Source organism: Pongo pygmaeus, chromosome 19 (assembly GCF_028885625.2).
Source record: "Pongo pygmaeus isolate AG05252 chromosome 19, NHGRI_mPonPyg2-v2.0_pri, whole genome shotgun sequence".
Classification (NCBI taxonomy): Eukaryota; Metazoa; Chordata; class Mammalia; order Primates; family Hominidae; genus Pongo; species Pongo pygmaeus.
In genome coordinates this window covers 79902484-79926284 of record NC_072392.2, presented here as the reverse complement: position 1 = coordinate 79926284, position 23801 = coordinate 79902484, and the positions used below count along the sequence as shown (strand labels likewise).

At 41.1% G+C, this 23801-nt stretch overlaps 1 protein-coding gene across 16 annotated transcripts in view; it reads left to right on the top strand.

The window, feature by feature from the left end:
• The window catches only part of CDC27 (cell division cycle 27), a 71420-nt gene extending 56067 nt beyond the window's left edge, over window positions 1-15353 (top strand). For 15 of the 16 annotated variants that reach the window (XM_054458877.2, XM_054458876.2, XM_054458874.2 and 12 more), the window contains 5 exons: window positions 325-442; window positions 4022-4150; window positions 9561-9635; window positions 10915-11071; window positions 12531-15353. In XM_054458877.2, the coding sequence (XP_054314852.1) occupies window positions 325-442; window positions 4022-4150; window positions 9561-9635; window positions 10915-11071; window positions 12531-12613 (562 nt within the window). In that variant the 3' untranslated portion in view covers window positions 12614-15353. The remainder of the gene's footprint in view (window positions 1-324; window positions 443-4021; window positions 4151-9560; window positions 9636-10914; window positions 11072-12530) is intronic. The other variant, XM_063656811.1, reaches the window with a different exon arrangement.
• The last annotated feature ends 8448 nt before the right edge of the window (window positions 15354-23801 follow it).

Below are 23801 nucleotides of genomic sequence, written 5' to 3'. Positions count from 1 at the left end.
TACTCTGGAGGCTGAGGCTGGAGGATTCTTTGAACCCGGAAGTTCAAGGATGCACTGAGCTATGATTGGCCCACTGCACTCCAGCCTGGGTGACAGAGTGAGACCCTAATTAAAAAAAAAAAAATGTTTTTAATTAAAAATAAGTAAATAAAATGCTTTAATGATTTTTATCATAACTGATATTTTTTGCCTCCCTTCTAAGACCACCAGTATTCCACTGGATTATTAAAATGCCAGATTCTATACTTGTTCTTTTACTAATTGAACTAAATTAGCAACGTAAACTTTATATTTTTAAAATTATACTTTGTTTTATACTTTCAGGTATGGTTTAGGAATGATTTATTACAAGCAAGAAAAATTCAGCCTTGCAGAAATGCATTTCCAAAAAGCACTTGATATCAACCCTCAAAGTTCAGTTTTACTTTGCCACATTGGAGTAGTAAGTAGCTTTCTAAACATTAATACTCTATTAATCTCCCTTTTGAAATATGTTTGTTATTGATTTAATTGCTGTGATAAAAATTGGTCCTTTTTTGTTTCCTTTTTTGTGTTGAAACAGTATTCTGGAGCCTATTACAACCAAAAATAGTACCCATTTGGCTTAGCATAAAAAAAAATCACAGAATTGCCCTTATCCCTTACACAAGTCACTTCATTGCTCTGAGCTTCTATTTTATGAATGTCATGTACTACTTGCTTACCTCATAGGGTTGTTCTGTGACTCAAGTAAGATATCTCCTGGCCGGTTGCATTGGCTCATGCCTGTAATACCAGCGCTTTAGGAGGCTGAGGCAGGTGGATCACCTGAGGTCAGGAGTTGGAGACCAGCCTGGCAAACATGGTGAAACCCCATCTTTACTAAAAATACAAAAATTAGCTAGGCGTGGTGGTACACGCCTGTAGTCCCAGCTACTCGGGAAGCTGAGGCAGGAGAATTGCTTGAACCCAGAAGGAGGAGGTTGCTGTGAGCCGAGATCACACCACTGCACTATAGCCTGGGCGACAGAGCAAGACTCTGTCTGAAAAAAAAAAAAAAAAAAAAAAGATACTTCCTATTTTTGAAAGCATTTTCCATGGGTTAATATTTAGCTCCTAAGTTAAGTAGGTTTTTTGTTTGTTTGTTTGTTTGTTTGTTTTGAGACCTGTCACCCAGGCTGGAGTGCAGTGGCCCGATCTTAGCTCACTGCAAGTTCTGCCTCCTGGGTTCACGCCATTCTCCTGCCTCAGCGTCCCAAGTAGCTGGGACTACAGGTGCTCACCACCATGCCTGGCTGATTTTTTGTATTTTTAATAGAGACTATGTTTCACCGTGTTAGCCAGGATGGTCTGGATCTCCTGACCTCATGATCCGCCTGCCTCGGCCTCCCAAAGTGCTGGGATTACAGGCATGAGCCACCTTGCCCGGCCTTAAGTAGGTAGTATTTTAAGGCAAATGGTTCCCTGTGTTTAAGCCTCTGAGTAACATAGGTATGTCATAATGAATTAAAATTCTTATAAGGCAATATGCACAATCATTTTTATATTTATATATTTTAAATGTATCTGGTAACAAATTGTACTTTGGCCAGGTACAGTGGCTCATACTTGTAATCCCAACACTTTGGGATGCCAAGGCAGGAGGATTGCTTGAGGCCAGGAGTGCAAGACCAGCCTGGGCAACATAGCGAAACCCAATCTCTACAAAAAAAATTTAAAAATTAGCCTGGCATGGTGGTGCGCACCTGTGGTCCTGGCTACTTGGGAGGCTGAAGCACAGGATCACTTGAGCCCAGGAGTTCAAGGCTGCTGTGAGCTAAGAAGGTGATACTGCACTCCAGCCTGGGCAACAGAATGAGACTCCATCTCTTAAAAGAAAATAAATAAATTGTACTTTAATAGGAGAAAAGATACGTACATTATGTTTGTTTGCTTTTTAAAATCTCATTTATTAGTTTCTGTGTAAGTATGGTACCTTAAGTTCTTGTTCTCATCCTCTCATCCCTTTCCCCTTCTCCCTCCCCTCAGCTTCTCTCTTTTTTTCCCCCTAGCAAGTTTAGCTTTTGTGGGAATGGTCATACAATGTGAGGAAATTATGTTAGTTTGAAATGTCACTATCTTGGGGAGAGTAGAATTCTAATTCTCTATTGACTATAATGAAATTGACCATGATAATTTTCTTAAAAATGGACATAGTCCAACACCATAAGACAGGGCAAGAGAAAAAAGTTGACAGTAACTTCTTTTATAGTTAGCTACTACGGAAAAAATGGACAGATAATGTGTCTACTTAAAATTATTTTTTGTTGTCATCACCTTATTTATTCAATTCAAAATTAAATATCTCTTGACACCTTTTGGTGAAGTTGAACACTTTTTTAAAAATAGGAATTCTTCTAAACTTATTGTAGAACAGGTTGTTTTAAATTTTTGAGTAGTTTATTTGAAGAAATTGTCAGGTAAGAGAGTAAGCTTTTCTCTTTTAGGGAACTAGTATTTAGGGTCTCAATCCTGTGGGCAGAATATTTGGCCACCATTAGATCATTGCGTAGATGAGTTTAGCAAGCAGACGTTGGCACTACCTATTCTCACATTCTTATGACCATGATATTTGTTAAAGTTCTGCAGCCACATTCATACATTCATTCACCCCCCTTTTTTAATTTAATTTTTTTTTTTTTTTTTTTGAGATGGAGTTTTGCTCTTGTTGCCCAGGCTGGAGTGCAGTGGCACAATCTCAGCTTACCGCAACCTCCACCTCCCAGGTTCAAGTGATTCTCCTCCCTCAGCCTCCTGAGTAGCTGGGATTACAGGTGCCCGACACCACGCCTGGCTAATTTTTTGTATTTTTAGTAGAGACGGGGGTTTCATCATGTTGGCCAGGCTGGTCTCGAACTCCTGACCTCAGATGATCCACCCACCTTGGCATCCCAAAGTGCTGGGATTACAGGCGTGAGCCACTGGGCCCAGCCCACCCCACTTTATAACATATAATTTGTCCAAGGAGGAACATAGCAGAATATTAGTATATACGTATGAATGAATAGTGAGGTTTGGTACTTTTTAAAATCTTTTAAATTTTAAGTTATTTAAAATATCTTAAGTTATTTGCTTCCCAGTATTAGAGATCAGTGATTTTCAATTAGTAAAACAGTAAAATCATTTTTCTTTTATTTATTTTTATTTTTTTTATTTTTTATTTTTTTTGAGACGGAGTCTCGCTCTGTCGCCCAGGCTGGAGTGCAGTGGCGCGATCATGGCTCACTGCAACCTCTGCCTCCGGGTTCGAGCAATTCTCTTGCCTCAGCCTCCCAAGTAGCTCGGACTACAGGCATGTGACACCACGCCCGGCTAATTTTTTGTATTTTTAGTAGAGACAGGGTTTCACTGTGTTAGCCAGGATGGTCTCGATCTCCTGACCTCATGATCCACCTGCCTTGGCCTCCCAAAGTGCTCGGATTACAGGCGTGAGCAACTGCACCTGGCCAGTAAAATCATTTTTCAAATAAATTCCTAAAATATTGAAAATATAATTGTTCTGAGTGAAACAAGGTTTGTAAACAGGAGTTTTTTTAACACAGTTTTGAGAAGTCTAATATTTGAAAAACCGCATAAACCTGATGAAATGTGAATATTATCTGGCTAAATAGTACAGATCTTTTTTATGAATAGAACACCAAGGTTTTGCTTGCCTTTTAGACTTAAAGGTAACAAAATATCTGCTCTAAAGATAGACTGTTGATTATCATCATAGGTATGTACCAGAGGACCTAGATTTTTATCGCAGAGCAAATTATTTAAGATCTCTAGACTTCAGTATTCTCATCTTTAGTGAAGCAGTTGAACTAGAAGTGATTTTAGAGATAATCTATTAATCATTTGGTAATTAATTACTAAATCCACTTAATGCAGTGGACAATCCAGTTAGACTCTACAACCTTATCTCTACTAATTTGATTATGTTGGTTTTGACTCACGTTGGTTCTCACCTTTCTTCATAAATATCAAGAGGGAGTATTAACGTGATCTTTATTTCTTACAGGTTCAACATGCACTGAAAAAATCAGAGAAGGCTTTGGATACCCTAAACAAAGCCATTGTCATTGATCCCAAGAACCCTCTATGCAAATTTCACAGAGCCTCAGTTTTATTTGCAAATGAAAAATATAAGGTAAGATAAATATCTTAAGGGTCTTCAGTGTTGTATTGCTTAAAAACAATGTTATCCCTTGTTTTCAATAAACTGAAAGTTATTCATTTAATTTTGATCTGAGACATTTTTCCAAGCTGTTGATTTCATTTTTTGTGATTTTTATTTCTTCATGAAATACTCATAGGAAGGATAGGTGTGTGGATATTTAGGAATATATAGTTATCCCTTGTAAAGATGCCTTATATAGAAAGGCAGTTTTTTCATCAGGTAGTTATCCTAAAGTTATCTTAAACCATCCTCTTAGGACCAAAATAAGTGAACAGGTGAAAATGAATGTATGGGCCAGGCGCAGTGGCTTACGCCTGTAATCCCAGCACTTTGGGAGACCAAGGCGGGCGGATCACCTGAGTCAGGAGTTCAAGACCAGCCGGGCCACATGGTGAAACCCCATCTCTACTAAAAATACAAAAAAATAGCTGGGCATGGTGCCTGTAAGTCTCAGCTACTGGGGAGGCTGAGGCAGGAGAATCATGTGAACCCAGGAGGCAGAGGTTTCAGTGAGCCAAGATCACGCCACTGCACTCCAGCCTGGGCGACAGAGTGAGACTTCATCTCAAAAAAAAAAAAAATTAAAAATTAAAAAACAGAAAAAACGAATGTGTATGCATTATTCAGCTTTTATTGATTACGCAGTATGTGTCAGGCACCAGGAATATAGTGGCAAGTAAAGCAATCATCTTTCCTGCTTTTGAGGGCCTACTATCTAGTACTCCTCTAGGAAAACAGACATTAACCAAATAATCACAAAATATAATAAATGTTTAATACATAAAGGGAAAGTGTGTTAAGTTATGAGAGCTTATAACATGGAGACTAGTTCTAGTTGAATGTGTCTTTCTCTTTACTTCTCACTCTTTTTCGAATTGTGTATGCTTAGCCTGAAACAAGTATTGAAAAAAGAAGATAAGGAAACTGAGAAAGAGAAAAGAGGCGAAAAGACACGAGATTTTTGTTATCATTTATTCAATCAGAAACCATGAAGCAAAATCTTTTAAAATAAATTCAGGGCTGGGCGCAGTGGCTCACACCTGTAATCCCAGCTCTTCGGGAGGCCAAAGTGGGCAAATCACTTGAGGTCAGAAGTTCGAGACCAGCCTGGCCAACGTGGTGAAACCCCATCTCTACCAAAAATACAAAAATTAGCCAGGCATGGTGGTGTGCACCTGTAGTCCCAGCTACTTGGGAGGCTGAGGCACGAGAATCACTTGAACCCAGGAGGCAGAGGTTGCAGTGAGCCAAGATTACGCCACTGCACTCCAGCCTGGGCAACAGGAACACTCTGTCTCACAAAAGAAAAATAGAAAGAAATATACCAAACCAGTGATAACTTTTTTTTAATACTAATAAAAATCCCTATAATCCCATCACTTTGGAGGAAGAGGCAGGCAGATCACATGAGCCCACAGAACTTGAGACCAGCCTGGGCAACATGGCAAAACCCCATCTCTACCAAAAAAAGAATACAAAAATTAGCCAGGTGTGCTGACGTGTGCCTGTACTCTCAGCTACTCAGAAAGCTGAAATGAGAGGATGGCTTGAGCTCAGGAGGCAGAGGTTGCAGTGAGCTGTGTTCGCGCCACTGCACTTCAGCCTGGGCCACAAAGCTAGACCCTGTCTTTAAAAACAAAAAAAAAATAGGGCCAGGCACAGTGGCTCACGCCTGTAATCCCAGCACTTTGGAGGGCTGGGTCGGGCAGATCACGAGGTCAAGAGTTCGAGGCCAGCCTGGCCAACTTGCTGAAACCCCGTCTCTACTAAACTTGGTGAAACCCCGTCTCTACTAAAAATAGAAAAATTAGCCGGGCATGGTGGCGGGCACCTGTAATCCCAGCTACCTGGGAGGCTGAGGCAGGAGAATCGCAGAGGTTGCAGTGAATTGAGATCACACCACTGCGCTCCAGCCTGGGCAACAAGAGTGAAACTCTATCTCAAAAAAAAAATTTAAAAATAGGCTAATAAAGATATACAAAGGGATTAAATATATAATTTATCCAGTAATTCCTTTAGTTTTATTCTATCTTCTTTATGAAGACATGGGTTTCTATTTTTACTGGTTTTGTCCTTTTAAAAAGCTTGTCTTTCTTCAGTTTTTGTTTTTCTTGCTGTGTTGCCCAAGCTGGAGTGCAGTGGTGCAATCATAGCTCACTGAAGCCTCAAATTCCTAGGCTGAATCCCGAGTACCCAGGACTACAGGCATAAGCCACCATGCCCAGCTAATTTTTTTATCGAACTGGAGTCTTTAAAAAGCTTCTTTTAGGGCCAGGTGCTGTGGCTCGTGCTTGTAATCCCAGCACTTTAACAGGCCAAGGCAGCCAGATCACTTGAGGCCAGGAGTTCAAGACCAGCCTGGCCAACATGGTGAAACCCTGTCTCTACTGAAAATACAAAAATTAGCTGGGCCTGGTGGCGCACTCCTGTAATCCCAGCTACTCAAGTGGCTGAGGCATGAGAATCGCTTGAACCCATGAGGTGGAGGTTGCTGTGAGCCCAGATCACACCTCTGCATTCCAGCTTGGACAACAGAGGGAGACTGTGTCTCAAAAAAAAATTTTTTTTCATAAAGCTTATTTTAAATTTAATAAACCCTTTTCAACTTTTAACTACTCTTTGAAGTACTATAATTGCAAATCAGTATTTGTTTTTATGTATTTGCTTTAGGTGCCTCTTTAGATATGAAGGACTTTATTCATTGTTCTTAAAGCCATTTTAATACCAACATACCTACCAGATAGGCCACATAAATCAGCGTTTACTTGCTTCAAGAAACCCAAGTTCTAATTTCATCAGTTGTCTGGACTGTGATATATATAGTGATAGCCATTTTTGTGAGGTTTTCTTTATTTGTTTGTTTAATTAGGCAGCCTTCCAATCCAAAGTAGGACCAGAGAGACTCCCTCTTTTGTTGTTCGTATTATTATTATTATCATTATCATTATTATATCAGGCAGCCCACTGAGCCACAGTAGACTCAGAAAAACTCCCAGTTATAGCCATTTTTGGGTATGAGCTTGGGGCTTCGCTGAATTATGAGGCCTAATTTGCTGCATGGATTAGATATAAATACGTGACTGTATGAAAAGGACATAAGGAAAAGTTAAAAGGTATATGTTTTCAGGATCTCCTGGGGCTGTGTCATTCATTGGTCACTTGAAAAAAAGAAAGAAAAGTTAATGATTGCTTCTGAGATTTTCTGGCTCCAAAATGAAAATCAAGGGGGCCATTTCAACATCTCTGAAACATTGCTAGCCATCACCTTATTTAATGTGCTGTACTGATATTTAAATCTGAAGTCTTTAGGGTAAAAGTAAGAACTCTGTTGCTACGTTAGACACTATTTCTCAATGAGTCCTTGTAATTAGATCATTGCGGGTGGGGATAGGCATGCTGGTTGCATGAAATGTTGATAACAATTATAATATGCAGTCATAGAAAGAAAACATATCAATTCTGAATTGTGTGTGTTGTAGCAGTGAAGGAGGATTGGAGTGTGTCATCTTAAAGATTAAGATTTCTTTAAAGGCCAGGCGCAGCAGCTCACGCCTGTAATCCCAGTGGGAGGCCGAGGCAGGTGGATCACGAGGTCAGGAGTTCAAGACCAGCCTGGCCAACATGGTGAAACCCCATCTCTACTAAAAATACAAAAATTAGCCAGGCATGGTGGCGGGCACCTGTAATCACAGCTACTTGGGAGGCTGAAGCAGGAGAATCGCTTCAGCCTGGGAGGCGGGAGTTGCAGTGAGCCACTGTACTTCAGGCTAGACGACAGAGCAAAACTCTATCTTGGGGGAAAAAAAAAAAGATTTCTTTAAAGGCTAGGCATGATGGCTCACGCCTGTAATCCCAGCAATTTGGGAGGCCAAATTGAGAGGATCACTTGAGGTCAGAAGTTCAAGACCAGCTGGCCAATATGGTGAAACCACGTGTCTACTAAAAATACAAAAATTAGCCGGGCGTGGTGGCACACGCCTGTAATTCCAGCTGCTCAGGAGGCTGAGGCAGGAGAATCACTTGAAACCGGGAGGGAGAGGTTGCAGTGAGCCAAGATCACGACACCGCACTCTAGCCTGGGTGACAGAGTGAAACTCCATCTCAAAAAAAAAAAAAAAAGAAGATTTCTTTAAAGTAAGGCCAGTGCAGTGGCTCACGCCTGTAATCCTAGCACTTTGGGAGGCCAAGCAGGTGGATCACCTGAGGTCAGGAGTTCAAGACCAGCCTGGGCAACTTTAGTGAAACCCCATCTCTACTAAAAATACAAAACAAAATTAGGCATTACAGGTAAGCCCCTGTAATCCCAGCTACTCGGGAGGCTGAGGCAGGAGAATCACTTGAACCCAGGAGGCAGAGGTTGCAGTGAGCAGAGATCGCACCACTGCACTCCAGCCTGGGCGACACAGTGAGACTCCATCTCAAAAAATAAAAAAAGGTGTCTTTAAAGTAATAATTCTCAAAGTGGTCTGGGAATTTCTGGGGGTCCCTAAAATCCTTGCAAGGAGTCCTAGAGATCAAAGCTATTTTTACAATAATATCTTGACATTATTTACCTTTTTCACTCTTATTCTGTCCCAAATGGACAGTAGAATTTTCCAAAAGCTACATAATATGTGATATCAAAACAGATTAAGTGGAGAAGCAGATAGATATGAGAATCTAGCTGTCGTCTACTAACAGAGACTTGCAAAAATGTTAATGCCACTCTTCTCAATGACTTTTTGTTGTTCTGAAAAATTATATAGTTATTTTTCGTTAAAAAATAAATCACTGGGCCGGGCACGGTGGCTCACACCTGTAATCCCAGCACTTTGGTAGGCTGAGGCGGGCAGATTACTTGAGGTCAGGAGTTCAAGACCAGCCTGGCTGACATGGTGAAACCCCATCTCTACTAAAAATACAAAAATTAGCTGGGTGTGGTGGCGCATGCCTGTAATCCCAGTTACACGGGAGGCTGAGGCAGGAGAATTGCTTGCATCTGAGAAGCAGAGATTGCAGAGAGCAGAGATTGCGCCACTGCACTCCAGCCTGGGCGACAGAGCGAGACTCCACCTCAATAAATAAAAATGAATAGATAGATATATAGATAGATAGATGACCAAAAACAAGGATTGTCACCACCTGCATATTTCACAAAGAGGGGCGTGTGTGTGTGTGTGTGTTTTCAGTGTACTAGAGTGCCTGCCATTTCTTAGTACCTATTGTCATATAAGTATGCATTTTATTCTCACAACAATAAGAACTAATACAATAAGGAAGTATATTGATTAAGATTTAGTTAGCTTTTGTGAGGATGATTTGAGAAATCGAATAAGTAAAAACGCTTGGTCAAAACTTTAAAAATTTTTGCTACTTTAAGGTTTTTCTTTGCCTTTTTCAGTCTGCTTTACAAGAACTTGAAGAATTGAAACAAATTGTTCCCAAAGAATCCCTCGTTTACTTCTTAATAGGAAAGGTAAAGACTGGGGTCATGGTCCCAAACAGTGACTTTCATAGCAAATATTGACATTTTATAAGAATAAACGTAATACTTCCTGTACAATATCTGTTAAGCAAATTCAACTAAAGCTCCGAACTGAGTGCTCTGGGAATAACAGATTTAGTTCTAACACTTAAGAAAATGATATCCTAGCTGGGCACGGTGCCTCACGCCTGTAATCCCAGCACTTTGGGAGGCCTAGGCAGGTGGATTACCTGAGGTCAGGAGTTTAAGACCAGCCTGACCAACATGGTGAAACCTGACCTGTACTAAAAATACAAAAAATTAGCTGGGCGTGGTGACACATGCCTGTAATCCCAGCTACTCCGGAGGCTGAGGCATGAGAATCACTTGAACCCGGGAGGCAGAGGTTGCCATGAGCCAAGATCACCCCACTGCACTCCACCACCAGCCTGGGCAAGAGAACGAGATTCTGTCTCAGAAAGAAAAAAAAAAGAAGAAGAAGAAGAACATGAATGGCACTGTGTTGTCTTGATTAAGAGAAATGGCTTCTGAGAGTCCCAAGGCCAGACTAGTCAGTTTTTTACAGACTAGACCTCCATATGCCAATTAGTTAAGGTGACTGTAGACAGTTGTAAAGAGTTGATATAACTCAATTTAAAATCACTGTAAATGAAAGTTAATTAAGCAGTTTATAATCCATTTAATCCCATTATCATTGTTCCAGTCAGAGTGATATTTATTGGAAACTTAACTACCTGAAAGATAGAAGCAAGGAATTCTGAAAATAATGTCTGATTATATTAAAAGGAACTCAAAAGCTGGTATGAGTTCATCTGTAGGAAGAAAATATCCTATCCTTAGAATGAGTTTAGAGCACATAAATCAGGAGCCTAATTTAAATTATAAATATTTAGAATTGTAGAGGCTGGGCGCGGTGGCTCACGCCTGTAATCCCAGCACTTTGGGAGGCAGGTGGATCACCTGAGTCAGGAGTTTGAGACTAGCCTAGCTAACATGGCAAAACCCTGTCTCTGCTAAAAATACAAAAATTAGCCGGGGGCGGTGGTGGGCACCTGTAGTCCCAGCTACTCAGGAGACTGAAGCAGGAGAATCGCTTGAACCTGGGAGGCAGAGGTTGCAGTGAGCCAAGATCGCGCCATTGCACTCTAGCCTGGGCAATAGAGTGAGACTCCATCTCAAAAATAAATAAATAAGTATATAAAAATATTTAGAATTTTATAGTTGAAACTCACAACTTAATGAAAAATGTAGTGCTGCTGTTTATTTTTAGGTTTACAAGAAGTTAGGTCAAACGCACCTCGCCCTGATGAATTTCTCTTGGGCTATGGATTTAGATCCTAAAGGAGCCAATAACCAGATTAAAGAGGCAATTGATAAGCGTTATCTTCCAGATGATGAGGAGCCAATAACCCAAGAAGAACAGATCAGTAAGTATCATAACGTATGATTTTGAGTATTTAGAAAGTTACTTTTTGCGTAAGGATTTGTAGGCTACTCTTTTATTTTATTTTTCTAACTGTGGTGTTTTCATTATACCAAATGGACTTTTAGGGAAATTGAACAGGGTGATGTAATAACAAAATGCATATAAAGTCAGATAATGAGTCTCTGTTCTGGATCTAGTTTGCTGTGTGACTTTGACAAATTCATTGCTAAGTTTTACCTGGACCTCAATTTATGTTTGAATATGTAACCAGTACTGTTTTATCTGCTTCATAAAAATGTAGTTTTTTAAATAAGAGAATGGAGAAATTTCTGACAAGATAAATTCTGATTAGATGCCTTTGTTCCAGAAAACTTGGTGAAAGGCTTTAATTAAAATTATAAGCCACGGGGCCAGGCGCAGTGACTCAGGCCTGTAATTCCAACACTTTGGGAGGTGGAGGTGGGTGGATCACCTGAGGTCAGGAGATGACACTAGCTGACCAACATGGTGAAACCCCGTCTCTACTAAAAATACAAAAATTAGCTGGGTGTGGTTGCGGGTGCCTGTAATCCCAGCTACTTGGGAGGCTGAGACAGGAGAATTGCTTGAACCCAGGAGGCTGAAGTTGTAGTGAGCCGAAATCACGCCATTGCACTCCAACCTGGCTGACAAGAATGAAACTCTGTCTCAAAAAAAAAAAAAAAAAAAAAAAAAAAAAAGTGTATATATATATATATATATGCCAGGCATGATGGCTTGTGTATGTAATTCCAGCTACTCAGGAGGCTGAGGTGGGAGGATTGCTTGAGCCTAGGATTTCACGACTAGCCAGTGAGACCCTGTCCCTAAACAAATTTTTAAAAGTACCTGGCTGTGGTGGTACGCGTCTATAGTCCCAGCTACTTGGGAGGCTGAGGCAGGAGAATCATACCACTTGAGCCCAGGAGTTTGAGGCTGCAGTGAGCTATGATTGTACCGCTGACTCCAGCCTAGGTGACAGAGCAAGATAGATGATTGATTAATTGATTGACTGATTGATAGACCGACCCCGTAAACCTTTTGAAACTGAAGGTTATAGTCTATGTTTCTGTGGACTAGCAGGGAGTATTCTTAAAGTGGAGTCAGTGATTGGAGGTTGGGGGAAATGTCAATTTTTTTTTTTTTTAATGTCTCAGAGAACTAGCTAGTTGTAATTCCTAGGGCAGGAATAAGGAACTCATTAGGAAGAGGAAGTTTTGGTAGTTAAAACTTAAAGGTAAAATGCAGTAAGCTAATATCAGACCTATTATAAAGTTAGGAAATTTGAGTTGCATTTTATTAAAGGATATGAGGATTTTTAAGGGCCTTTATTTAGGGTTTTATCTCTCTGCATATAATACAATTTTTCTTACTTGTTTTCATGAACCAACAGGATATAGTTGTCAGAAACCTTACTGTGGACTTTTGTTTTATTTTTAAAGTGGGAACAGATGAATCCCAGGAGAGCAGCATGACAGATGCAGATGACACACAACTTCATGCAGCTGAAAGTGATGAATTTTAACTTCTGGAAATCAGACTTTTACAACTGGATGTGTGACTAGTGCTGACATGTTTCTTGTCCCTCCATATACTGAGTCTTTACTCTTGAGCTGGCGGTGTCATCGTCCGTCACTTATACCATGAGTGTGCCACTTTCATTGGACCCTGACTGTATACAGAATGAAAGGCAGTGCAATATTTAGCTGCTAACAAGACTGGCTCTTTTACCAGTATGAATGACAATTTATGGGGGGTAGGGTGGGGAACTTTCTTTTCTGTTTTTCTTTAATCTCCCTTTGTTGGAAAGTATCATGAAAGGAAGAGTTATGTTTTATCTTGAAGGAACCATTAGATATGGAAAATAGTGATGAACCAGAATTTCTTGGTTGCTTTTTCAATAATTTGTTTTTATTTGGTTCTGTTCCTGATAAACAGAGTAACTGACCTTCATTTCTAGGTTCTTCAAGAATGGTGTTTGCAAGTGCCAGATGGAACAATAAAAGACGTTGCCTATAACAGTGACTTTATTGCCAAGGAATGTAAATTACCTTAAACTTGCAGTGTCTCCCATAAACAAATGTAATGGGCATATTGGGACTCGTATGTAGGAATCAAATATCCCTCCATACAGTGTACACTTATTCTTGGCAAGAATGCTTTAATGTCTAACCAAGAATTTTAATTTATTCATCTTGCTTCAAAGTGTTGATCATTGTTGTCTTGGTATTGCAAACTTTAAAATTGTTTCTTACCATATTGCCTCTTCTCTTTGAGCTCTGTGGGATCACCTTTAACATTCAGAGATGATAGAGTGGTTCCCCACTGAGAAGCTAAAACAAGGCCCTTACTAACCCCTTAAGTTCACCATATCAATCAGAAGGAGAACACTAAAGTGGAGAGACTTTTAAGAGATCATGATAGTGAAAGCCTTAATATAATCAGAATTGTACCATAACCTTGAATCTATATTTGTTCAAAACATTATCCCTTTGACTTTTCTAAGTGTTTGCTTAAGCAGAGTGTAAGAATGTGCGGTTACCTTTGGTTGAGATCCTTTCCATTCTTTTTGACTCTCTGCTTCAGATTTTTTCAGTAGTGTGAGTCACCAAAACATTTACTAAGAGTAATTGGGTTTAGGATGTTGGAAATTTTTAGCTTGGGGGAAAAAACATTCTTATGAAGGAGATAGGTTCTCTTCTGAGTTTGTCATAATATAGATTGGTGTCTTTGGAAAATGACCACAATTTTAAGAATTTAATTATGCATATAAAATGATAATTATTGGAATTCCACAGTAACATTCAAACAGTCTTAAATTGTTTATCTCCTTTATTGTAATGTATTGGAATTTTTGGAGAAACTTTAGTTGTTAACATTTTATTAAGTGCCAATGTCAGAATATAACAAATTATAGTTTCTTATGAATGACAGGCCTACAGTTATTATTTTGGATTATTTGATGAAGGACAAACTTACCTGTATTTGTTAGTCAAGCTGTGAAAATAAGGTGGATTACAAAAGATGTGAAAAAAATTTTAGCCTGTAGACTCAGTAATTTTCTATAATTTACTGTTAATCTCATTTGAACATGGATTAGGTACAATTTATAAATTAATTCAAGACAGGGTCTTTAGGTATCAGGTGCCAGAGAGACATTTAACAGATTTCCCTACCTAAGTTTATGTATATGTACTGTCTAAAAAAATACTTTTAAAAAAAAAGGAACAGTTGGGAGAAAATAAATGTAATGAAAAATTCCCAGAGGCTAGCACTTGGATTCTAACACGTATGCTATTGTATTATCCATTAGTTCTGTAATATTTAATTTTAGATTCTTTTTTTTTTTAATTGGCAAAGCACAAGGTGCTGTATAACAGTGTCATTTAGAGTTTTATAGAAAGCTTCAACCTGAGTTCTGCGTTATAAAGCCTGGAGAATGCTAAGCTTAGAACATAATTTGCTGAAGTATAATTATCTTTTTGTAGCAGGAATTTATGTCCTGTGCCAGAGGTGAGAGTCTTTCTGGTACTGATTTTTTGAGACCAAGGATAAAAGGATCGTTTTGTAAGACACGCCATAGCAATGGCTGGTTGGGGGACAGTTTCTGCCCAAGCTTGGCCTATTTTATTTTTCCTTATACCTACTTTCAAAGTCATTTAGGTATTTGAAGCCTTATTTCCCACCTAGTAACACTTTCTGGCTTTTGCAGTTTCTTTTTTTGTTTGGTTTTGTTTTTTGCATGGACTGGGAATCAAACAACCCGAAGAAGAACACATTTTGATCAAGCAAAATGTTTGCTTCAAACATCAGAAGTTTATTTTACAGAAATTAAATTAAGTAGTTTGACATCCTTTTCTCTGTTTCACACATATATTAGGTTGGTGCATAAGTAATTGTGGTTTTTGCCATGACTTTTATGGCAAAACCTGCAATTACTTTTGCACCAACCTAATACATCTATATACATATATATATGCGTACACACTTGTTCAGAAGTTATGTTGTGGCCTTGGATTTGTTTTTCTGTTTGGAAATGGTTCTTAACTCTGGGATTTTAGAAGGTTAGAATATTTTTTCAAGAGAACGGTGGTACTCAAAAGAATGAAAGGTGGTCCCTACATTTTCTGTATTCATCACTTAAAATTTTTAATTTTTCTGAGAACTACAAGTAACATTTGAACCATGCTGCTGTTGTACCTTAAACAAAAACTCAGTGATAACCAGTATTTAGTCTATTAAAAATGCTCTTTTTGAAGAAAAAAGTTTGGAAGTCTCTGATTAGCCAGAGTATAGTATGAGTCTTCACTGAGAAATATGGTGACCCATTTTCTTTGTGAAAACCTGGGAAAATGCAAGTGTGGGTATGAAGTGTGTGTTCTGTTTGCATTGAAACAATGTAATTTTGTGTCTTCTTTTTGCTTTAACTGACTTATTTCAGAAATTGTACAGTGTTGAGGGGGAAAGTCTTTTCTGTTAATATATTTGCAATTCATTAAAGGATATGGAAAATCCAAATAAGTTACTTTTGAAAACAGTTTATAATCAAGTTGTTAAAGCTATATGAAAGCTGTGCCATCTGTATTTTAATAAGAAGGCACAGAAAAACAGAGATACAGTTTTATGTTTCACAAAAAACTAGAGCAATGTTTATCTAATTTTTTAAAACTTACACTCTCTTTTAATATATTTATATTTTTAAACGGTCATACTCTTTTTTAGTATTATTTGGAATATCAAAATAAATACTATGACAAAAACAATGGTAATTTTTAGAATACCTTTTTTCAAACTACAGAAGCCCCTTACCAACCAGCAGCTGCGAATTTGCAAGTCAACTGCTTATTCTTTGATCACGTGATTTCTGAAATTTCTTCAAAAGGGACACAAAGGTTTTTTTGTTCCAATTAGAATCTATTTAAAAAGGTCAGGATCTGAAAGAAGTAAGATGTAGAAACTAAATTTTACTCTAATTTGAAAATCTCTTTTTTTTGGTGCCTTGGAGAAAGTACAAAGAGCTGAAGGGTTTTATTCAGACTTGAAGAAAAGGCAGTAACAGGGTAAAACATATGAAGGTGGGGTGAGCTGGGCAGTTCCAAGGGGAACAATGCAGACCTCATAACCTTCCCTAGGACCTGCCATTTAATGTCAGCTGAACAAGGATAAACAGCAGCTTAGACATGGAACTATTCTTTGGCTTGTTTAGCTGACAACTTATGGTTCATGAAGGTTCAGTATAGGTTTTATTTTTCTTTGTAAGTGCAAACTTTGTTAAAAAGCTATGTTTGCTGAGAGATCCTGCTCTATGGATTGTGTTACTTGCTTTGTGGATGGTATTTTCAATTCTCAGCACTAGAAGGTAGGTATTACTTCATTTTACAAAAGAGGAAACAGGCTCAGCTATTAAATGATAAAACTGGGCACTTTTGGCATTAGTGTATGTTCAGAATCTTATATTTTAGTTTTGGACTTCCTCTGGAGGTTTCAAGTCATATTTAATGGTAACTGTAAGTTGTCTTCTCTAGCATTTTTTTTAAAGACAGTCTCACTCTGCCCCGCAGCCTGGAGTGCAGTAATATGATCATAGCTCACTGCAGCCTGGAACTCCTGGACTCAAGCAGTCCTCCCACATCGGCCACCCAAGTAGCCAGGACTACACATGCACCACAACACCTGGCTCATTTTTTATTTTTTATTTTTGTAGAGTCAGGGTATTGCTATGTTGCCCAGGCTAATCTCAAACTCCTGGCCTCAAGCAATCCTCCCACCTCAGCCTCCCAAAGCACTGAGATTATAAGCGTGAGCCACCTCACCCAGCCCTCTAGCCATTTTTTTTTTTTTTTTTGAGATGGAGTTTCGCTCTTATTGCCCAGGCAACAGTGCAGTGGCGCGATCTCGACTCACCGCAACCTCCACCTCCCAGGTTCAAGCAATTCTCCTGCCTTAGCCTCCCGAGTAGCTGGGACTACAGGCATGTGCCACCACGCCCAGCTAATTTTTGTATTTTTAGTAGAGATGGGGTTTCTCCATGTTGGTCAGGCTGGTCTCAAACTCCCGACCTCAGGTGATCCGCCAACCTTGGCCTCCCAAAGTGTTGGGATTACAGGCATGAGCCACCGCCTCTGGCCCTCTCTAGCATTTTTTTTTTTTTTAAGACGGAGTCTCGCTCTGTCACCCAGGCTGTAGTGCAGTGGCGCAGTCTTGGCTCACTGCAAGCTCCCAGGGTTCACGCCATTCTCCTGCCTCAGCCTCCCGAGTAGCTGCGACTACAGGCGCTCCCCACGACGCCTGGCTAATTTTTTTTGTATTTTTAGTAGAGACGGGGTTTCACCATGTTAGCCAGGATGGTCTCGATCTCTTGACCTCATGATCTGCCCACCTCGGCCTCCCAAAGTGTTGAGATTACAGGCATGAGCCACCGCGCCCGGCCTAGCATTTTTGAATATAAAGTCTACTGTAGGCTAATATCAAGGTCCAGGTTTTACAGAGGAAACTTTATTATTAATCATCCAGATCTGCTGTAGTATAGTCCTTTGTTAGGGCTTTGATCTATGTGCTGCTTCTCTTCTGCCACTGAAATTGGAATATATTTTCCTTCTTTGAGTGACTAGGATTTGCTTTAAAGTAGAAAGTTATAAATCTTCAATTTTCTTTCAGTTCTTGCATTTTTATTAACAACTTCCTCTATCGCAAGCATTCTTTTTTTTTTTTTTTTTTTTTTTGGAGACAAGGTTTTTCTCTGTTACTCAGGCTGGAATGCAGTGGCACGATCACAGCTCACTGCATCTTCTACCTCCCAAGTTCAAGCGAGCCTCCTGCCTTAGCCTCCCAAGTAGTTGGGACTACAGGCATGCCCCACCACTCCCAGCTAATTTTTTGTGTTTTTGTAGAGATGGGGTATTGCCATATTGCTCAGGCTGGTCTCAGACTCATGGGCTCAAGCAGTTCGCCTGCCCCAGCCTCAAGCATCCTTTTAATATTCAACACTTAGGAAAAATGTAGGCCAGACGTTGTGGCTCACACCTGTAATCCCAGCACTTTGGCTGGCCGAGATGTGCGGATTGCTTGAGCCCGAGTTAGAGACCAGCCTGGGCAGCATAACAAGACCCCGTCTGTATTAAAAAAAAAAAGAGAGAGAGAGAAATGCGCTGGGCGCGGTGGCTCACACCTGTAATCCCAGCACTTTGGGAGGCCAAGGCAGGTGGATCACGAGGTCAGGAGATCCAGGTCATCCTGGCCACCATGGTGAAACCCCGTCTCTACTAAAAATACAAAAATTAGCCAGGTGTGGTGGCATGCGCCTGTAGTCCCAGCTACTCAGGAGGCTGAGGCAGGAGAATCGCTTGAACCTGGGAGATGAAGGTTGCAGTGAGCCGAGATCGCACCATTGCACTCCAGCCTGTGTGACAGAGAGTCTATCTCAAAAAAAAAGAAGAAAGAGAAATGTAGGCTGGGCACCGTGACTCATGCCTGTAATGTTAGCACTTTCGGAGGCTAAGGGTGATGGATCACTTGAGCCAAGGAGTTCAAGACCAGCCTGGGTAACATAGACCCCCGTCTCTATAAAAAATGGGTAAAAATTAGCCAGGCATGGTGGAGTGCACCTCTGGTCCCAGCTACTTGGGAGGCTGAGGTGAGAGGATCACTTGAGCCTCAGAGGTTGAAGCTGCAGTGATCCATGATGGCACTGCTGTACCCAGCCTGGGTGGCAGAGTGAGACCCTGTCTCAAAGGAAAAAAGAAAAATGTGTTTATGGCCGGGAGCGTGGCTCACGCCTGTAATCCCAGCATTTTGGGAGGCCAAGGCAGGCGGATCATGAGGTCAGGAGATCAAGACCATCCTGGCTAACACAGTGAAACCCTGTCTCTACTAAAAAAAAAAAAAAATACAAAAAATTAGCTGGGCGTGGTGGCAGGCGTCTGTAGCCCCAGCTACTTGGGAGGCTGAGGCAGGAGAATGGCATGAATCCGGGAGGCGGAGCTTGCAGTGAGCCGAGATCGCGCCACTGCACTCCAGCCTGGACGACAAAGCAAGAATCTGTCTCAGAAAAAAAGGAAAAAAAAAAAAAGAAAAATGTATTTATGACACTTGCTAAAGATCATAAGACACAATGGGGGGCATGGACATAGGTATAGGGCCTACTGCAATGGGGTCTTGCAGTAGGGGAGAGAGATAGGACTCTGATTTTAACAGGGACAAGTGGAGGCGTATATCCAAGGAACAGAATGGGGTCAGTTGATGGAAAATTGCTAAGAGAAAACATCAAAGATAAGGGGTTTCTAGCTAAACTGACTTGATAGGATTATTGCTGGAAGCTATGTTGATAAGATATCAAAGATGGGAGATTTTTGCTAAAATGATTTAGCAGGATTTTTTTTTCAAACTATATTCTACAAGGACAGAGAGGGAAGCCCAAGGTCAGGCCTAATCAGAAAGGGCTCAGAGGGGCCTGCCTGAAGTTTTGGTCAAAGGAGAGAATCTTGTCAACGTCATCAACATAGAATTTTCAATTGAGAGTTAAAGCTGTATTTGAATCCCAAACAAATTCAGGGAAAGAAAAAGCTGTATTTGAAAATTCAAGGCCTTGAAAATGCAGAATTCAGGTTGAATAAGAAAGGGAATAATAGACTCAGTGCTTTGGGAGACTGAAGCAGGAGGATCCTTTGAGGCCAGGAGTTCAAGACCAGCCTGGGCAAGGTAGGGATACCCTGTCTCTACAAAAAAAAAAAAAAAAAAAAAAGAAAAATTAGCTGGGCATGGTGGCATGTGCCTTTAATCCCAGCAACTTGGGAGGCTAAAGTGGGAGAATCATCTGAGCCCAGGGAGGTTGTGGCTGCAGTGAGCCATGATTGCACCACTGCACTCCAGCCTGGGTGACAGAGCCAGCACTTTGGGAGGCCAAGGTGGGTAGATTGCCAGGTAAGGAGTTCAAGACCAGCCTGGCCAAGATGATGAAACCCCACTCTACTAAAAATACAAAAATTAGCCAGGCATGGTGGCGGGCACCTGTAAATCCCAGCTACTTGGGAGGCTGAGGCAGAGAATTGCTTAAACCCAGGAGGCAGAGGTTGCAGTGAGCCGAGAAAAAAAAAAAAAAAAGAATAGATTTGCTGTGACCAATTTCGATATTATTTATTTTTAGCCAAACGTATTGACCAAGAATGACCAGTTTAGATAAATAATGGTCCTGGGATGGAACACAAAGAAACTGGAATTTTATTAGCAAAGGAGAAGGAGAATGGCTATTGAACATTGATGTTGTGTTCAATTTAGTGAGGGTTTTTTGCTTTGTTTTTTGAGACAGGGTCTCAGGGTCTTGCTCTGTCTCCCAGGCTGGAGTGCAGTGCAGTGGCATGATCGCAACACTGTAGCTTTGAATTCTTCAGGCTCAAGTGACCTTCCCACCTCAGCCTCCCAAGTGGCTAGGACTGCAGACATGCACCGCCACACCCGGCTCATTTTAAATTTTTTGTAGAGATGGGATCTCATTATGCTGCCCCGGCTGGTCTCAAACTCCTGGGCTCAAGCAATCCTCCCACCTTAGCCTCCCAAAGCACTGGGATTACAGGCACAAACCACTACACCCAGCCTGAACTTTCTTATTCTAAGGATTTGCAGAGTTTCTGTTTAAGCCATTATCTTCAAATAATGATGTTAATTTCTTTTTAATCCTTATGGAGAATACCTTATTTCTTCTTTATTTATTGCCATGCCAGGATCACCAATACTATATTGAGCAGTAGCAGCATAAAAACTAGTATTTATTGTCTTACTCTCAATATTTAAAAAGATGCTTCTCAATTTTCTCAAATTTGACATTTACTTTCCACTCAATGACACAATCTAAAGCCACTAATGTACGGTATGTTACACTCTGTCACCCAGGCTGGAGTGCAGTGGCGTGATCTTGGCTCACTGCAGCCTCTACCTCTCTGGCTCAAGCAACCCTCCCACCTCAGCCTCCTGAGTAGCTGGGACCACAGGTGCACGCCATCATGACTGGCTAAATTTGTTTATTTTTTATTTTATTTTATTATTATTATTTTTGAGACAGAGTCTTGCCCTGTCACCCAGGCTGGAGTGCAGTGGTACGATCTCGGCTCACTACAACCGCCGCCTCCCGGGTTCAAGCGATTCTCCTGCCCCAGCCTCCCGAGTAGCTGGGATTACAGGCACGTGCCTCCATGCCCAGCTAATTTTTGCATTTTTAGTAGAGACGGCGTTTCACCATGTTGGTCAGGCTGGTCTCGAACTTCTGACCTCGTGATCCACCCGCCTCGGCCTCCCAAAGTGCTGGGATTACAGGCATGAGCCACCGTGCCTGGCTGTTTATTTTTTATAAAGACAAAGTCACACTTTGTTGCCCAGGCTGGTCTTGAACTCCTGCCTTAGCCTCCCAAAGTGCTGGAATTACAGGCATGAGCCACCGCACCCAGCCCAATACATTACCTTTGCTAATCTTGTGGCCATTCTCAACACTCAGCTCCACTTATAACTATCATTTATAACCATCGATCATACCACAAGATCACAATATACCTCCTTTTTTTTTTTTTTTTTTTTTTTTTTTTGAGACGGAGTCTTGTTCTGTGGCCCAGGCTGGAGTACAGTAGCACAATCTCAGCTCACTGCAACCTCTGCCTACTGGGTTTAAGTGATTCTTCTGCCTCAGCCTCCTCAGTAGCTGGGACTACCGGCAGGCGCCACCATGCCCAACTAATTACTATTTTTTGTTTGTTTGTTTGGTTGGTTTTTTTTTTTTTTTTTGAGATGAAGTCTCATTCTTGTCGCCCAGGCTGGAGTGCAATGGCACGATCTCAGCTTACTGCAACCTCCGCCTCCCAGGTTTCAAGCAATTCTCCTGCCTCAGCATGCTGAGTAGCTGGGGTTACAGGTGCGTGCCACCATGCCCGGCTAATTTTTGCATTTTTAGTAGAGACAGGGTTTCACCACGTTGGCCAGGCTGGTCATGATCTCCTGACCTCAGGTGATCTGCCCGCCTCAGCCTCCCAAAGTGCTGGTTTACAGGCATGAGCCACTGCGCCCAGCCAAGATACGTCCTTTCTATTGCTAGTTTTCAATGGTTTTCATCATGACTAGATACTGAAATGTATCTGTGTATTAAGAAAAGCATACAGGCCAGACATGGTGGCTCACACCTGTAATCCCAGCACTTTGGAAGGCCGAGGCAGGTGGATCACCTGAGGTCAGGAGTTTGAGACCAGCCTGGCCAACATGGCAAAACCTCATCTCTACCAAAAATACAAAAATTAGCCCGGCGTGGTGGCGTGTGCCTGTAATCCCAGCTACTCGGGAGGCTGAAGCTGGAGAATCACTGGAACCCAGGAGGCAGAGGCTGCAGTGAGCCAAAATTGCGCCACTGCACTCCAGCCTGGGTGACAGAGACTCCATCTCAAAAAAAAAAAAAAACAAAACAAAACAAAAAAGAAAAGCATGCAGAGACTTCTGGGGCTGGAGAACAATAGCGGTAACCTCCTTGTAAATCTGTCCCTCACTCTCCCAAAACAACCATAAAATCAAGTAGGACAAATAAAAACTACACAGGGCAGAATACTGCAACTTCAAATTACCTGTAAGTAGAAGAAAAGGTTTGCAACAGGGATCCTGCCACCACCATAAGCCTGTGGGTGTGGAAAGTGAGGAAAGGGAGGTTAAAGCATTATATGGACAAAGCAGAATGGAGTTTAGGACTTAGAGGAAGCACAGACACAATCTCCAGGGGGAAAAATGTGAAGCAAGTGTAAAATACTGAACACAGGTTAGTACTTGGTAGATCACAGCCCTGTCTTTGGGACACAGCCTTAAAAATGTGTGGTACCAGGAGTGGCAGCCTCATATAAGTGTTTCTGGGAGAGAATCAGTTATAAGGGGTAGTGAAAGGAAAAGGGGGAATTGAAAAAAAAGAAACGAGAAAATGCCAAGTTTTTCCCCCACCCCATCAACAAAAATCTTTAAATTGCACAAAAGAGGGCAGAACTGACAAGGCCACTCAAGAATTTTATGAACTGGGCTGGGCGCGGTGGCTCACGCCTGTAATCCCAGCACTTTGGGAGGCCGAGGTGGGCGGATCACGAGGTCAGGAGATCGAGACTATCCTGGCTAACACGGTGAAACCCCGTCTCTACTAAAAATACAAAAAAAAAAAAAAATTAGCTGGGCATGGTGGTGGGCTGAGGCAGGAGAATGGCGTGAACCCAGGAGGCAGAGCTTGCAGTGAGCCGAGATGGCGCCACTGCACTCCAGCCTGGGCGACAGAGCGAGACTGCGTCTCAAAAAAAAAAAAAAAAAAAAAAGAATTTATGAATTGAATGATTTGGAATGAAGTAGCCAACATCCATACAAAATTATTGCAAAAGTCAGGAAATTAAAGGTTTTTCTGCTGTTGAAAAGCCTCACCAAAAACCTACAAAGCTAGAGGAAAAGAAAATGTCTTTCAAAAAGCATGTGAGAAAGTGAAAAGTCACCTTAAATTAGAAAAAAAATAGAAAGGAAAAATGAGGCCAGGCGTAGTGACTCACGCCTTGTAATCTTAGCACTTTGGGAGGCAGGAAGATCGCCGAAGCCCAGGAGTTCGAGACCAGCCTGGCCAACATGGTTCAAGCGATTCTCCTGCCTCAGCCTCCTGAGTAGCTGGGATTATAGGCACCCAACACCGCGCCTGGCTAATTTTTTTAATTTCTAGCAGAGATGGG